Source organism: Peromyscus maniculatus, chromosome 3 (genome assembly GCF_049852395.1).
Source record: "Peromyscus maniculatus bairdii isolate BWxNUB_F1_BW_parent chromosome 3, HU_Pman_BW_mat_3.1, whole genome shotgun sequence".
Taxonomy (NCBI): Eukaryota; Metazoa; Chordata; class Mammalia; order Rodentia; family Cricetidae; genus Peromyscus; species Peromyscus maniculatus.
Window position 1 is genome coordinate 109433165 of NC_134854.1, and position 17154 is coordinate 109450318.

At 40.5% G+C, this 17154-nt stretch overlaps 1 protein-coding gene and 1 non-coding gene across 10 annotated transcripts in view; both read right to left on the reverse strand.

Moving 5' to 3' along the window:
• The window catches only part of Tia1 (TIA1 cytotoxic granule associated RNA binding protein), a 34140-nt gene extending 19064 nt beyond the window's left edge, over positions 1–15076 (reverse strand). For 8 of the 9 annotated variants that reach the window (XR_013049968.1, XR_006070467.2, XR_013049967.1 and 5 more), the window contains exons 1-2: positions 14731–15059; positions 770–866 (exon numbers count right to left, since the gene is read on the reverse strand). Coding sequence is in view for 3 of the 9 variants with exons in the window: in XM_006984586.4 (XP_006984648.1) it covers positions 770–866; positions 14731–14756 (123 nt within the window). In the remaining 6 variants the exon portion in view is untranslated. Of the gene's footprint in view, positions 1–769; positions 867–14730 lie in introns of all 9 variants that reach the window. The other variant, XM_016003074.3, reaches the window with a different exon arrangement.
• Positions 15077–15313: 237 nt separating this feature from the next.
• Positions 15314–15384, reverse strand: Trnag-ccc (transfer RNA glycine (anticodon CCC)). The gene has a single exon. It is a non-coding gene; the product is annotated as a tRNA-Gly (tRNA).
• Between the last annotated feature and the right edge of the window lie 1770 nt (positions 15385–17154).

Sequence of the window (17154 nt, forward strand, 5' to 3'; positions counted from 1 at the left end):
CACACACATGTGCACATACATGTATGTTCACCTGTACACATAAACAATGAACTTGTTTTAAAAACTAGGTATTATTCATAGTTAACACCAACCATATGAATGTTTGATGTCTTTTCTATAATTAAGTTCTAATAGACATGCAAAAAAACCTTTTAAATGAAACTAAAAATGCTTTTCTTATATACATTTTAATTATATTAAAAGTCTACCCCAATTCCCAATCTAATAACTGAACTTGTAGATTATTCAACCTATTGATACTACATGTAAAACAATTGTGATGCCTCACCAGGCAGTGGTGGTGTACACCTTTAATCCCAGCACTCAGGAGGCAGAGACAGGCAGATCTCTGTGAGTTCGAGGCCAGCCTGTAAGGGCCAGGACAGGCACCAAAACTACACAGAGAAACCCTGTCTCGAAAAACAAAAACAAAAACAAAAACAAACAAACAAACCCAAAAAACAAAACAACAACAACAACAAAAACTAATTCTGATGCCTCAATAGATCTTGTAAGATGAGCACATACACACCAGCCTTTCTAAAAATGATTAGTTCAATTTTCTTCCTTCACCTAGCAAAAGAATTAAATTTGACAGCCTATTAAACAGGTTAATTAAAAATTCACTAAGATCCCTATGAATTTAGACATCAATGAAGAAGTTCTGAAGTAATGACTGCTTTCATGTTTAAAAAAAAGAAGAGAGAGAGAGAGAGAGAAGGAAAAAGGAAAGAAAAGCAGGAACAATGACTGACTGAAATACCCTTACATCCATAATCATTTTGCAGTTTTTACAAGGTCCAATCTGGCTAAAGAGCTGGAGGATGAGAGCTTCTGTCACATCTCGGGAAAGGTTACCAACATATCTGGAAAACAGAGGGAAATAATTTACCATTTTAGATTTATTTTTTGACAAGAATGATGGGCTCATACTTGTAATCCCAACCTGCACAGGTTCAAGGAAGCCTAGTTTACATGCTAAGTTCTAGGGTTACAGAGTGAGCTCCTGTCTTGAGGTGGGGGGGGATGTGGAGTCTTTTTCATATTTCTATTTTTTTTTTTTTTTTGGTTTTTCGAGACAGGGTTTCTCTGTGTAGCTTTGCGCCTTTCCTGGAACTCCCTTTGGAGACCAGGCTGGCCTTGAACTCACAGAGATCCGTCTGCCTCTGCCTCCCGAGTGCTGGGATTAAAGGTGAGCGCCACCACCGCCTGGCCTTTTTCATATTTCTAAAGCTGCTTGTTGAAAATAAATTTTGGGAGCAATCATAGGCGTATCTTTGACTCTTTCAAGACAAATCAAGTACCTTTACATGCTCACAAAAATGTAAATTTAGTTTGTTTTCTACTGTTCAGCACAGAGCCACTGTGACTATAAGGACACTGGGGCAAGTGAGCAAAAAGAGGATCACTGAGAAACAACATTTAAAGAACAGAAAAGGTGTACTTGGAAAGAGAACACCACACATCCAATGGCAACTTTTTAATGCTGGCACTTATTGCTCCAAAAATGAGAATTACAAGGGGAAAGTGAAGTATTTACCTTTCTTTTTGAGCAGCTCAGAACAGTCAGAGTAAAGTAAGCTTTAGGAACAGAGAGGTTACTCTTCTTTTTTTTTTTTTTTTTTTTTTTTTTAATTTTTCGAGACAGGGTTTCTCTGTGTAGCTTTGCGCCTTTCCTGGGACTCACTTGGTAGCCCAGGCTGGCCTCGAACTCACAGAGATTCGCCTGAGTGCTGGGATTAAAGGCGTGCGCCACCACCGCCCGGGAAGGCTACTCTTCTTTACGGAAGAATGCTTGTCAAATAAATATACAGAAAGTCTTAACAACACAGGATCACAACTGGCATGGAATTAGATATTCTCAGTATGCCATTGTCAGCAAATACATTACTTAGCAAACTGCAAAGGGGTAAAGAACCTGACTTCAAAGTGAAAGTCTTGGCTGTTCCCATTATGACTCCATAGTCAAACGTTGTCAGCAAGAAACCATATAAAATACAAAGTAGATAGTACCATTTGTGAAGGACTCATGTCATAAGAGTCTGACCTAAGGCGCTGGGTGGTGGTGGAGCATGCCTTTAATCCCAGCACTCGGGAGGCAGAGCCAGGCCTCTGTGAGTTCGAGGCCATCCTGGTCTACAGAGTTAGATCCAGGACAGGCACCAAAACTACACAGAGACACCCTGTCTTGGCAGGTAGGGGGAGGTCTAACCTAAGGCAGAGCAGGGAGAGGCTTGGTCCTGCCTCAACTGAATGTACCAGGCTTTGCTAACTCCCCATGGGAGCCCTTACCCTTTTGGAGGAGGGACTAGAGAGAGGGTGGGTTGAGGGGGAAGAAGCTGGGGGGGTATAGGAGGGGTTCTGTGGTAGATATGTAGAATGAGTGGAAAATAAATAAATAAAAAAAGTCTAACTTAAGTCTAATACTTTCTTTTCTATGAGACAGGACCTCACCATTAACTCCCGAGTAGCCTAGAACTTGTGATTTCCTGCTTCTATCTCCCAAATCCTAGATTACTTGCATGTATCACCAGTCCTGGCTTATCAAGCTTAAGACTAAATTAAAGGTTACAGAATACTGGTCATATAAAAACAAACAAATTCAGAGGTCAGACATTTTCTAAAACAACTTTACCCCTTAAAAAAAATTGTACTAGGTCTGGAGGTAGCTCTGTGGCAAGTACTAGCAGAGCTAATAATACTAGTACTACTAGTTCAGTAAGGGAGAGGGCCTGGGCTTATTTCCAGCACAAGCCAACCAGAAACAAACACTGTTTTTTTGTTTGTTTGTTTTTTGTTTTTAAATTTTGAAACAGGGTCTCATGCAGCTCAGGCTAGTATCAAATTCACTATATAGAAGAGGAAACCTTAAACTTCTGATCCCCCAAGTGCTGGGATTACAGGTGTATGCAACCTCACTTGGTTTCATATGATACTGGGGATTAGACCTAGGGCTTTTTGTATGCCAAGCACTCTTCCAACTGAGCTACATCCCAAGTCCAAAGCTATCTTTTAAAAAAGACATTGTGGGGGACTAGAGAGATGGCTCAGTGGTTAAGAGCACTAACTGCTCTTCCAGAGGACCCAGGTTCAATTCCCAGCACCCACATGGCAGCTCACAACTGTCTGTAACTCCAGTTCCAGGGGACCTGACATCCTCACACAGACATACACACAGGTAAAACACTAACGCACATAAAACAAGAATACATTATTTTTGTTTGTTTGTTTTTTCGAGACAGGGTTTCTCTGTGTAGCTTTGCGCCTTTCCTGGAACTCGCTTGGCAGCCCAGGCTGGCCTCGAACTCACAGAGATCTGTCTGGCTCTGCCTCCCGAGTGCTGGGATTAAAGGTGTACGCCACCACCGTCCGGCAATACATTATTTTAAAAAAAGCCATTTTGTTTGATTAAAAGAAGCTGGAGGTGGAGAGAAATTCTCAGTGGTTATGAGCAACGGCTGCTCTTGTAGAGTTTGATTCCCAGCTCCTAAATGGCAGCTCACAACTGTCTGCAATTCCAGTTTCCAGGGATCCATTGCCCACTTCTGACCTCTGTAAACATGTGGTACCCAGACACACATACACAGGCAAAACACTCAAACACATAAAATAAAAATAAAACCTTTTTTTTTAAAGGCTTAAAATTAAAACTGGATAATAGAATGAGAAATCCTCCCCTGGATCCTAGATAGAAGAAAACAGTTTGTCCTTGCTGTACACTAATTAACAGAGGAAGCACAAGATAGAAAATCACTGTTAAAACCGTATCTTAGTAATTACTACAGACAAGATGTTACCCACAGAAGCTAAAATTAGTTGGTGAAATGTAAAGGAGAAACAGATTCTGGCATAGCCTCATGGTAGCTTCCTCTAAGATATTTATTACTGACAGTTTTATCGTTAGACCACAGTTTCTGATCTAAAAGTGTTCTTCAACTCTCTAACCTTAGGAGTGCTAGTCTAAAGAACAAACCATAACAAATACCCCTCAAAAGTTTCAAGTCATATAAGACAATCCTCCCAGACTGATGGGAAGATACAACGATCACTGGACATAATATGGACATGTGGTATCTTGCATCGAATCCTGGGACAGAAAGGGTTCTTAGTGGGGGAAAAATGAGAAGATGGTTGAAGTCTGAGGTTAATAGTATTTTACCTGTTTCAATTTATTTTGCTAACTGTACCACAGTTACACATATGATGTTACTATTAGGGAAATCTGGGTGAACACTAAAAATTCCATAGCATCTCAGCAAATTTTGTGCCTACAAGAAACTCCAGGGCTGGAAATGGTATTGCCTGTCTGTTATCCCAGCACTTGGGAAGGAAAGACAGGAAGACCACAAATTTGAGGCTAGTCTAGGCTACATGTTGAAATCCCATCTCAAAACCAACCAATAAATAAACATGATAATAATATAAAACAAGCAAAAAGGAAATTCCTAGGATTGCAAATCAGCATAAATTAAATATTGCTCTTTTTGAAATTTAATTCTAGCGTCTACTTTGCTAAAGCTAGAGCATCGTGACAGGACAGTACTTAGAGTACAGTACTTTGGTATAAGATTTCCTGATATGTTATACATTCATTAGTATTTTGTAGAGATAGTGGAGTTTGTTGTTATTTTGACCAGTTCTCACTTTGTTTTATAGACTAAGCTCCTTCAAACTCACAATCCTCTCCCATCTTGGCTTCCCAAGTAGCTGAGACTACAAGTTTGTAACACCATGCTCCTGAGAAATCTTCTGAAAGATATTAACTTAGTCTGAAGATAGTAATACAAAGCAGCATGAACAGCTCAGAGGTTCAGAACACCAGCTACTCTTCCAGAGGATTAGGGTTCAGTTCCCAGCACTCACATGGCTGCTCACCACTGTCTATAACTCCAGTCTCAGTGAATCTGATGCCCTCTTCTGGCCTCCCGCATACTGCACACAAGACATTCTTGCAGGCAACTCCCACCCACCCACACTTACACAAACAGAATAAACTTACTTAGGAAGAGATACTGTCTAGCCAAATGTAGGAGCTCATACCTGTAAACATGGCATTCAGGAAGCTGAGGTAGGGGGACTGCTGAGTTCAAAGCCAGTCTAGGCTATAGAGCAAAATCCTGTCTCTAAAAAATATTTGAAATGAGAGATATTATTTATTCTGCCTTTATATTTATTTGTGTAAAGTGGCTTCACATGGCCTCTGACCTCCAGAGGCCTCTATCAATTAACCGCCACACAGGTATTTACAGTCATGTTCTCAACCTTCAGCACATTACAAAGAACCTCTATAAGCCGGGCGGTGGTGGCGCACACCTTTAATCCCAGCACTCGGGAGGCAGAGCCAGGCAGATCTCTGTGAGTTCGAGGCCAGCCTGGGCTACCAAGCGAGTTCCAGGAAAGGCGCAAAGCTACACAGAGAAACCCTGTCTCGAAAAAACCAAAAAAAAAAAAAAAAAAAAAAAAAGAAGAAGAAGAAGAACCTCTATAATCTTTTCATATGAAGGAAATTAATCCAGAGGAGTGGGGATGCAGCTCAGTTGGTAGAGTGCTTGCCTAACATTCACAAAATCCTGGATTCAATCCCTAGTGTCCCATAAGCCAGGCATGTACCACCAAGCCTGCATCCACAGCATTTGGAAGACAGAGGCAGACAGATCAGAAATCCCTTGCCTATACAATTTGAGGTCGGTTTGGGATACACAAGATCTTCCTTTAGAAAAGGAAGAGGAGGAGAACAGAAAGACAGAGAGGGAGAGAGAGGGGCCAGAGAGCTAGATGTATTGGTGTGATCTCAGCCCCGTGAGGCTGAGCTGTTCAAGAAAAGTATGGGACAAATAGGGAAACACTGTCTCAAATGTGGGGACAGGAAGAGCAATGAAATCAAAGGGCGAATCTTCCTTATGGAAATCATGTAAGGAGTGAATCTGTTATCTCAGTAAGTTAGATTAAGGTTGCTCTCAAGTTTTTATACAGTGCTGTTTCAAGTCTATTAGCTAAATAAATATTAGCTCTCAACAGAAAGTGCAGCCTAATGTGCAATCTGCAGACCCTTCCCATGCTGGAGTGAAAAAGTAATAAGTCTTTGTACTTTGCAAAAGGTTTGGCTTTCTATTTTTTTTTTAATCTTTTTCCCCCTCTTTTTTTAAAGATAGGATCATGATATGTGGACCATGGTGTCCTCAAGTTCCCATTAATACTCCTGCCTCAGCCTTCTGTATGCTTTTTTACAGGCAAGCCCTACCACACCTGGACTTCAATCAAAGGATTTATCATTTCTAGCCATTCTTATTTTTACTTACAAATGTTTCTTTAGGCCAGGTGTGACAACACAGACCTGCAATCCTGACACTACTGAAGCTGAGGCAAGAGAACAAACAGTGCCGGACGGTGTGGCGCACACCTTTAATCCCAGCACTCGGAAGGCAGAGGCAGGAGGATCTCTGTGAGTTCCAGGCCAGCCTGGGCTACAGAGTGAGTTCCAGGAAAGGCTCCAGAGAGAAGCCCTGTCTCGAAAAACCAAAAAAAGAAAAAGAGAGAGAGAGAGAGAGAGAGAACAATCACTGAGAAAAGCCAATCTGGAATACATAAGATGGGGTAGTTAGTGAGACCCTGAAACAACACAGAAAATGTATTTGGTGTCAAGTAACAACTGGAAGCCTACAAGCTCCAACCTGACCCCAGTGAAGATGTGGTGGCAGTGTCCTTCACAGGGATGGGACGGGACAGACTATGATTTTATTTTGAATGTGGGCTAAAGTTGTCTCTCTTTCCAAATTATTTTCTTTTTTTCTTTTTTCTTTTTTTTTTTAGATTTATTTATTTATTATGTATACAGCATGTATGTCTGCAGGCCAGAAGAGGGCACCAGATCTCATTACAGATGGTTGTGAGCCACCATGTGGTTGCTGGGAATTGAACTCAGGACCTCTGGAAGAGCAGTCAGTGCTCTTAACCTCTGAGCCATCTCTCCAGCCCTCCAAATTATTTTCTAAGTTAAGTCACACACTCTTCCTGCAGAAAAGCTATATATGTGTATTTATGTATATAGTATTTTATTACACAGTGATATATAAATATACATATATACACACATATATATATACACATATACACATTATATATATATATATATATATATATATATATATATATATATATATATATATATATATATATATATATATTAGACAGGGTCACTTTATACAAACCTGGCTGTCCTAGGACTCAACATGCAGACCAAGCTGGCCTCAAACTCAGAGATCCATTTACCTCTGCTTCCTGAGTGCTGAGATTGACAGTGTGTGCCATCATATTTGATTCCAATATATCTTAAATAAATTCCTCATGTGCTTACACTACCTAAGTTTTTTATTTTTTCCTTGTGACTTGTATTTACTATCCTGACACAAAACTTTGTACTGGAGCAGTTACAAGCCAAAGTTATTTGTCATCATATCTGTGAAACTATTAAACCTAGGGCCCTTGCCATCCCCAGTCCTTTAAAACTGTTTTCATAACTGTGAGATAAGAGTCTTGTTAAGTTGCCCAGGCAGGCCTTGAACTTGCAATCCTCCTGACTCACTTTCCAGAGTAGCCGGAATCACAGGCTGTACCACCAGGCCTGGCTCCAAGCACTCCAAACACCTCATTGGCATTTACTGTAACTGTTTGGGGATCATATACCAAACTTGTACAGAACTATAGTCAAGTCAGGTGTAGAAAAAGCTAACCAGTAAAGTCAGTGAGATGAAAATTGCCATCTTCAGTCTGTTGTGCTGCTGTAACAAAATATGTGAGGCTGGGTAACACCCAAAAGTTGGTTTGGCTTATGATTCTGATGATGACTGGCATTTTTGAGATTCCCTAGCTGTATAACATGTTGAAGTGGAAAAGGCCACATACAGAAATGCCCCAGCACCTAGGTTGGTTTTGCTGGTAACAACTCAGTCTTATAAGAACCACATTCACCCTTTCCCAAGAGAGTATCCCTATGACTTTACGGCCTTTGCCTAACCTTCCTTCCTTCCCCTCAAAATGCTGGGGTTACACACACATATGGACCCATCTCTTAAAGGGTCTACCACCTCCAAAGATGATCATACAAGGATCCTAGCTTCCAGGGCATGAACTTTTTAGGAAGAGAAAAACCCACACCCATATATCCTGTCTTCTTTGGCAGTTGTAAATAAACAATATATTAGTTAACATTGTACCTGGAGTGAGAATGTATCCAAGCTGGGAAAGTAGGCACTACTGGAACACCTGGTTTTGAGTGCCACCAATATAAACAAATGCACACTCACTTCCACTCCAGTGTATGAACGTTAACCTCAAGGTGAAAGCATATTATGGCTATCTAAAAAAAATGCCCTTGTTCTTATACAGTATTTAAGACTTTAAAAACACCATCTTAAATCATCACAAACACTTAGTTAAAAAGCAGGGAAGGAAGGGAGGGAGGGAGGGAGGGAAGGAGGGAGGAGGGAGGAAAAACAAAACAAAAATATGGTTGGTTGGGTGTGGTAGCATATGCCAGTTATTCTAGAACTTAAAAGCCAGTCTGAGCTATACTAGGACCAATCTTGAAAAACCAAACCAATGAGTTAGCAAGATGGCTCAGTGAGTTAAGGCACTTGCCATCAAGTTTGACCACGTAAGTTTGATCCCTCAGGCCCACATGATGAATAGACACAACAATATGCTTTGACACCCCCCCACAAATAAATATGATCTAAAAATTTACAAAAGAACCCATATGGAAACATAAATAATGCACAATTGGGGGTGTGTGCTGGAGAGATGGCTCAGCAGTTAAGAGCACTGGCTGTTGTTCCAGAGATCCTGAGTTCAATTGCCAGCATCCACATGGTGGCTCACAACCATCTGTAATGAGATCTGGTACCCTCTTCTGGCCTGCAAGCATGCATGTAGGCAGAACACTGTATACATAATAAATAAATAAATCTTTAAAAAAAATATAATGCACAGTTGGCTAAATGGTAGTTAACTGGTAATTCCACAGGAAAGGCAGCTAGTCTTCTGTGCACCATTTTTGTTCCTTTTCTGTAGCTTTTCAAAATGACTATCACCTAACAAGTGACATTTGATTGAAGGAGCATCAATACTATTATTAGTGACAACATAACAGCTCCTGTCAGGGCAGTTTCATTCAATTCAGTTTAAAGGACTGAAACTAGGAAGTGCTAAGCAAGCAAGTTTAACACTGAGGTATATCCCCTGAGGCCTATGGATTTTTGAAGTGGATAACTAAGTTTCCAATAGTTGTAAGAACCAGGAATAGTGTACGAATACTCCTGCAATCCCAGCATTTGGGAGGCAGAGGTAGAAGAGCCAGCTATATGAGATCCTGTCTCAACATTCCCTACTCCTACCTAAATCAAATAGTTATAAAAATGGAATGCAAAACTCTTGAAATACTCATTTTTATTAATACAGCTCTAGACAGTTAACTTAAAAAAGAATTTACAAAGCAGAACACTAGATTGGATTTGTTTTTAGCCACATCATATAAAATGTGTGTGATTTTTATAATGGAAAAACTGAAAATTTGAAGAAAAAGCATAGGTAGATTTTATACTAATGATATATTCTTTACAAGCAGAGATTTAAAAAAAAAAAATTAGTTAACTACTGTCTAGAAGAACCCTGCCTGGAATATTTCAAGTGTTCTATAAATGCCCTAATGAGGGGCTGAAGAGATGGCTCAGAAGTTTAGAGCACTTATTGCTCTTTCAGAGAACATCAGTTCAATTTTCAGCACCCACATGGTGGCTCACAATTTTTAGCTCCGGAGCTAAGGGATTCAATGTCCTCTTTTGAACTCTGCAAACACAAGGCTCCCTTGTGGTACATGTACATACACACAGGCAAAACATTCATACATATAAATAAATCAAAAACTGTGTTAAAGTGATCAATTCCTTCTCTGAGACTTGTTTTTTTTTTTTTTAAGATTTATTTATTATGTATATAGCATGTATGACTACAGGTCAGAAGAGGACACCAGATCTCATTACAGATGGTTGTGAGCCACCATGTGGTTGCTGGGAATTGAACTCAGGACCTCTGGCAGAGCAGTCAGTGCTCTTAACCTCTGAGCCATCTCTCCAGCCCTGTTTGTTTTTTTTTTTTTTAATTTTATTATTTCTTTGTGAATTTCATATAACTTTTTTTTTTTTTTTTTGAGACAAAGTTTCATGTAGCCAAGGCTGGCCTTAAACACTTGACCTTCCAAGTCTATCTGAGTGTGTTGCAAATACATAGTTACTTATTCAGTGCTGAGGAAGGAAACCAGGGTCTGATGCCTCTAATCCTCAGAATGATGCTTGGACATCTGCAATTTGCTAGAGAATTTATTTTGCTCGAATTACTAAACTTCAGGAGAAAATTTTTAGTTGTCTTTTCTTAATAAGAAACTGGAGTGGCACATACCTTTAAGCCCAGTACTTGGGAGGCAGAGACAGGATCCAGTGAGTTTGAGGCTGGCCTGGTCTACATAGGGAGTTCCAAGCCAGCCTAGCCTACAGAGTAAGACCCTGCCTCAAAACAAACAAATTAACTAACAAAAAACCAAACCCAAGAAACTGGGGCCAGGGCTGGCAAGATGGCTCAGCAGACAAAGATACTTGCTACCAAGCCAGACATCTGAGTTCAATCACTGGAATTCATGTAAAAAAGGAGAGCACCTGCTCCAAAGATGTCCTCTGACTTCCACCCCCTCCTAAATAAAATGTCTTGAACCCCAACACTTGGGAGACTAGGCAGATCACAAATTTGAAGCAGCCTTCCCTACAAAAGTGACACTTTGTCTCAAAAAAAAAAAAAAAAAAAAGAAAAAGAAAAAAGAAAAAAAAAAAGAAAAGAAACTGTAAAATACTATCAGCTAGAATATAAGTTTTTTTGTTTGGTTGGTTTGGTTTTTCCAGACAGTATTTGTTTATCCCTGGCAGTCCTCAAACTGGCTCTGTAAACCAGGCTCGCCTTGAACTCATTCATAGATGGTCTCTGCCTTCCTAGTGCTAAGGTATGAGGCACTACATATGGTGAAAATCTAATCCTTAATTAAGAATAAACAAGCCTAAGGCTAGACCAGGCTACATAGTAAGTCCATAGTCTCAAAAAAAGAAAGAAAAGAGAAAAAGACAAGCAAATACAACTCAACCCAAAAGAGAAAAGAGGTGCTATTCATATAAACTGTAAGGTCAAACTGTCTGGAGAGAAGTGGAGTGGACAAAAATTACAAATACCCAAGGGCAACGAAAAGAGAAGGCCCATATTAGCCTTTAGTAATTATTTAGCTGCAGGCTATTAGTGACGCTGTAAAATTTATAGACCTACAATCTTAGCAGCCACAAAGGCTACATAATAATCACACAGCTATCTCAAAAGAGTACCCATTTGCCTTCAACAATAAATCACACACAAGATGTTAGGGTGGATCTGAAGAAATCCCATCAGCTAGCATTATGTTTTTCTAGTTTAGTGCACAGTTTTTAATTCACAAATTCAAAGTTTTAAAGTGACCAAAGCCAATTCAGATTCACTATTTTTTATTTTTTTATTATGGACAAATTCTTATACATAAGAATAATACATGTACATCACCCAACCACTCACTACAAATGTCTAAACTTAGGTATACCTTGAACAGTTCTTAAAATTATTTTCCTATATAAACTTTTCTTACAACATATTTTCAAATTATTGCTTATAGTGTGGTGGTGGTGAATGCCTTTAATATCAGCACTCGGGAGGCAGAGGCAGGTAGATCTCTGTGAGTTCAAGACCAGCCTGGTCTACAGAGTACGTTCCAGGACATCCAGAGCTACATAATGAGATAAACTTGAAAAAAATTTCATTTGTATGAGTATTTTTTCTCCATGTCTGTTTGGGAACCTTTGGAAGTCAGAAGAAGGCGTTGGCTCTCTTTGGACTTGGAGTCAAGGATGGTTGTGTGCTCGACTTAGTGACTCTGGAAGTCTGGGTTTTCTTTTTTCATATATATATATTCCTAGCCACAGTCTGGTTTATGATAATCACAATTATTTAAAAATCTGGTATAGTTCAAGAAGTCAATCAAGATTTTACGTTAGTGCTCCGTTTCACTCTCCCCCGTGTTCCTAACTGGCTCAGAGGAAGCATCTTCATTTGCTTAGTTTTCAGCATCACCTTGTTAAGTTAGAGATTGTCAGGAGTCAATTTCTTTGGTTTTTTTAGACAAGGTTTCTCTGTGTAACAACCCTGGCTGTCCTGGAATCCACTCTGTAGCCCAGGCTGGCCTTGAACTCACAGAGATCTGCCTGCCTCTGCCTCCTGAGTGCTGGGATTAAAGGTGTGCATAACTATGCCCAGCAAGGATTTTGTTTTTCTTAAAGTGTATGATTTTGAGTAAGCTGCTGAAACATTAAGCATAGCTTTCCTTTGGTTATAAAATGCAGTTTCCCTTAGAGTTCTAATAAAGACTAAATGAACTTGTAAAGCATCTGACACAAACTAAGGATTCAACAAACTCTCTGTGAATGAATAAACTCCAATACTTTCCTGTTCCAATATAGTACTAGTTACATGCCTGCTTTTGTACACTGCTTTAAAAATTCATTATTTGATATTTCCATGTACGTACTGGAAGAGGTTATGTTACCAGATATGTCTGGCAATTTGGGGAGAAGAAAAAAGCCAAAGTAAGAATTTCATAAAGAGTGGCTGGAAATGGCTCAGCAGTTAACAGCATTTGTTCTCGAAGAGGGTCTTGGTTTGGTTCCCAGCACCCACATGGTGGCACACAACCATCCCTGACTCCAAGTCCAAAGAGAGCCAATGCCTTCTTCTGACTTCCAAAGGTTCCCAAACAGACACGGAGAAAAAATACTCATACAAATGAAATTTTTTTCAAGTATCTTATAAGGACACCAAAAAGCACAACAGCATGAATTCCAACATGGTAAATGAAAAAGGGAAACATTCTCACGAATAGTGTCTAATAGATTTTAGGGAGTATTCACCTATAGATACAATCTTTCCAGAAACAAAGGGTCATGCCCTAACTATTACATCCTTACTAAAAAGCTACTTTAAGGTTCCATAAACTAGCAACATACTTAATATATCAAGAACAGTGTAAACCAGGTGAGGTGGTATGTGCCTGTACTTGGGGAGCAGAATCAGCTGGACCTTCACAAGTTTGGAAACCAGCCTGGTCTACAAAGGGAATTCCAGGTCAGGGAGGGGGGAAGGAAAAAAAAAGTAACTGGGCATGGTAGACTTTAATCCTGCTACTTGGGACTTGCAGAACCTACAGTTCTAAGCCAGTGTAGAGTATGCAGCAAGTTCAAGGACAACCTGGCCTACATATAAAGAGACCTTATTAAAAAAAAAAAAGTAACTACATTTCACATATGCATTAAAAATACCAACTTGAAATTGAAAATTGGGACTAGGTGTGATGGCAGGTGGGCCTCTAGAGTCCGTGGCCAACCTGATCTACAATAGGTGAGTTCTTGGACAGCCACAGCTACACAATGAGACCCTGTCTCAATAAATAAAACAAAACAAACAACAACAACAACAAAAGAATTTATGAGAACTGGGGAGAGAATTAAATAACAATTTACCCGTACTTCGGAACAATTTTAATACCTAGACATTTTCAAAAAGAAACCTAAAATGTACATAGCTTTAAAAGTATCAGGATTCTAAAAATTGAAACAAAAAGCTATGTCAGGAACTAGGTGCAAAGTTAAACTCTGTGAGATGATACATGTTAAATCTACTTCATTTATATGAACTGACCATCTATATGCACGGTGTAACAAGATCAAGTTGCAATCTTCAAATATACCGAAGAAAAATAAATAAACGAACAAAAACAACCCACAATTCTTTGAACTTTTCCTTTTTTTTGCCCTGTGAAATCCAACAAAGGCAGGATCACCTCATCCAGTGCGCTGGGACACAAAGACTGCAGGGGGGAGTTAGAACCACAAAGGAAGTATCCTCGACGCGGGTTACTCAAGACTCACTAAAGATGCTTAGACTGACTCATTACAGTCGCTTCATCCGTGACAAAATCAATCACTATTAGCAAGTGGTGGTAAACATGTTTTAATTAAATCCACTTTCCCTCGGTAGATGCATTCCTCCGAGTGAGATTTCCATTTTTTAAGAACGGTTTCAACATCCTTGGGTGTCCAGTTAGGGCGAGGGTCGGGGGGTGGGGGGGGGGTGCTACAGAGGGAAAGCCCACGACTTTCAAGCAAGATGTCTGTTTTTGTTTGTTTTTTTGTTTTCTCTCCCAGTTCTCAACTGCAAGAAATAAAGTTATACCTCAGCCTCAAGAATTAAAATAAAAGCAAACCCTACCAGGAGAAAGTGAAAGGAAGTTCCAGGAGAAAAATCAAGAAGCTAGTCCTGGAGAAGAAGGGGCGGGGGAAGGGGAAGGGGAGCAAGCCTGGGACGGCAGGCGGGTGTGCCGAGTGCTGGGGAGAGCTTTGAATGAAAAGTCCTTCCTCCGGGCCGGCAGGGCCGAGCCCCGCTCCCGCCAGCGTCCTCTCAGCCCGGCTCGGCTCTGAGCATCCTGGCGTGCGCACGGGAGGGAGGAACCACCACAGCGCGGCGTCCACGGAGAACAAGCGGCTGCGCAGAGGCTCAGGGCCGCGGCCTCCCTCCGGGGCGACCACCATCCCTCCTCCCTCATCGCTGCTCCAGACTCACAGAGTCTTGGGCATCTCGTCCTCCATGGCTGCTGCGGTCGCGGCGGCACCTCAGGGTCCAGCTCCCTGCCCTTCGCTACCTCCCAAATCGTCGGGGCGGCTATGGCTGCGGGAGAGCGGGCCTCCTCGCTTGGCTGGAGGTTACTTCGCCTTCGCCTTCGGCCGCAATTACCCCAAAATTGCCCGGCCCACCGCGAACAATGAAGCCCCGATTCAAGATGGCGGCGAGCCGGACGCCTAGGAGCCGCCAGCCGAATGATCCACGCCGCGCATGCGCACAGCCGGCCAGCACGCCCCCCCCCTCCAAGCCGCCGGCCTAGGCTTCCAGCCTTGGAGTCACTTGTTGCGCAGCCGCGCTTCCACCCGGCCAGGGAGGGCTCAGACTGCGCAGGCGCAATGCCAATAGTTCAGGATCTGTATAGTTTCAGAACGGAGTGTTTCGTTAGTGAATTATGTAGTGAAATAAAAATCTTCGGGGAGGCTAAAACATAAAACGTCAGGTGTCTTCACAGCAGGAGCTATGTCTCTCTCTCTCTCTTTTTTTTTTTAAAGCTATCTTGTTTTAAGAGGAAGAAAAAAAGACATGCGCCGCCCGGGAATCGAACCCGGGTCGCAAGAATGGGAATCTTGCATGATACCACTACACCAGCGGCGCTGTTGATGTAACAGGGCTCCAGAAACTCATAGGAGATACATAGTGTATTCATTTGCTCCTAGAGTCTATGTATCTGGAAATAAAAAACGTACTGATACTTGTATCTTTTTCGTTGCTTTATGAAACAATTCACCTTTTCTTATCCCAATGATATTGAATGGTGTTTTTTTTTTTTTTTACTTTCAGAAAAATCCAGATTTTCAAAAAAAAATTTTTTATTATTACTTAGAAGTAAGAATTGTAAGAATTGCAGTAAGAAAACAATGTCTTCTTGACAATAACCTTTTTTTTTTTTGAACGGGAACCGTATTTTCACGTGCCAATGTCTAGATTTCTTTTGTATACTCAATGTAATTGAAAAGCTTAGAAGAAGCAGTTACTATTGCAAACTGATGAGAAGAATCTTAAAGTCAGTCCTCGCTTAGGGCTCAGAGTTAGGGCTCTGGAATGTGGTTCCTGTATTCTTTATCCTCATGCCATGGTGACCCCCACAACCAAAAAATTATTTCATTGCTACTTCATAACTGTAATTTTGCTACGATAATGAATCTTAATGTAAATATTTTTTGGAGACAGGTTTTCCAAAGGGGTCGCAACTCACAGGTTGAGAACCATTGGTTTACACTAACACATTTGGGATTTTCATTTTTTAATTGTCTTTAGAGTCCGTCATATTTTCAGATTATATAGAGCTATATTTAGACAGCTATTAAATATTGCCCTAGCGCCCACACTTCAGAGGACAGAAGTAAGCAAAGAGGTTCAGGAGTTCAAAACCAGCCAATGCTAATTAAGAACAACAGCTCCCACTGCCCCTCTTCTCAAAAAAATAACAACAATAAATAAATAATAATTTTAAGGGAAGAATATGACAAATGTTTAAAGTGCATACTATTTTGAACACTTTTTTTTAAAGGGGGTTCTATTTAAAGGGACTTTTAGTTTACCAACAGAGATGTTCAAGTACAATAAACTCTGTGTCTCATTCCATTACCAGGTCAGTGAGCTTTCTTTCTTTTGTTCTTTTTGTTTGGTTTGGTTTGGTTTTTTTCAAGACAAGAGTCTTACTATGTAATCCCAGCCATCCTGAAACTCTCTGTGTAGACCAGGCTGGCCTTGAACTCACAAGGATCCACCTTTCTGAGTCCTGGGATTAAAGGCAGTGCCACCACCAGTTTACTTTTTTTTTTTTTTTAACTACAACTAATATAAAAATTTCAGTACAGATACCCTTATACATTGATATTTTTTGAAACAGTACTTTGATATGTAGACTAGGCTTGCCTCAAAGTCCAATCCTCCTGCCTCAGCCTTGTAAATTTTGGAATTACAGGTGTGAACTATCACGCCTGACCAAAGCTAGTTCCTATCTTTTTCTTTGTTTCTTTTCTTCTTTTTTACACTTTATTTCTGTAGGATAGATTCCTAAACATAGAATTACTGAATTATATATATGTATACAAATCATAGTAGACAAAAAAAATTGTCCTCTATGGGAACTCACACTTGTAATTCCAGCGTTCCAGGGACTGAGGCAACAAAAGCAAAAAGGCTGGAGTCATCGTTCACACCCCACTGAGAGTGCTTTCAAGTCAGGCTCTAAGCTGCCCTCCTCCACTTCCTCCATTTCCTCTCACACTAAGATTCTATTCATTTTATTAGTTTTTGCTAATGTAAGCATGAAAGATGGTATACCTCTGACTCTCTTTCTCTCTCCCCCATATCTCTCTCTCTCTCTCTCTCTCTCTCTCTCACACACACACACACACA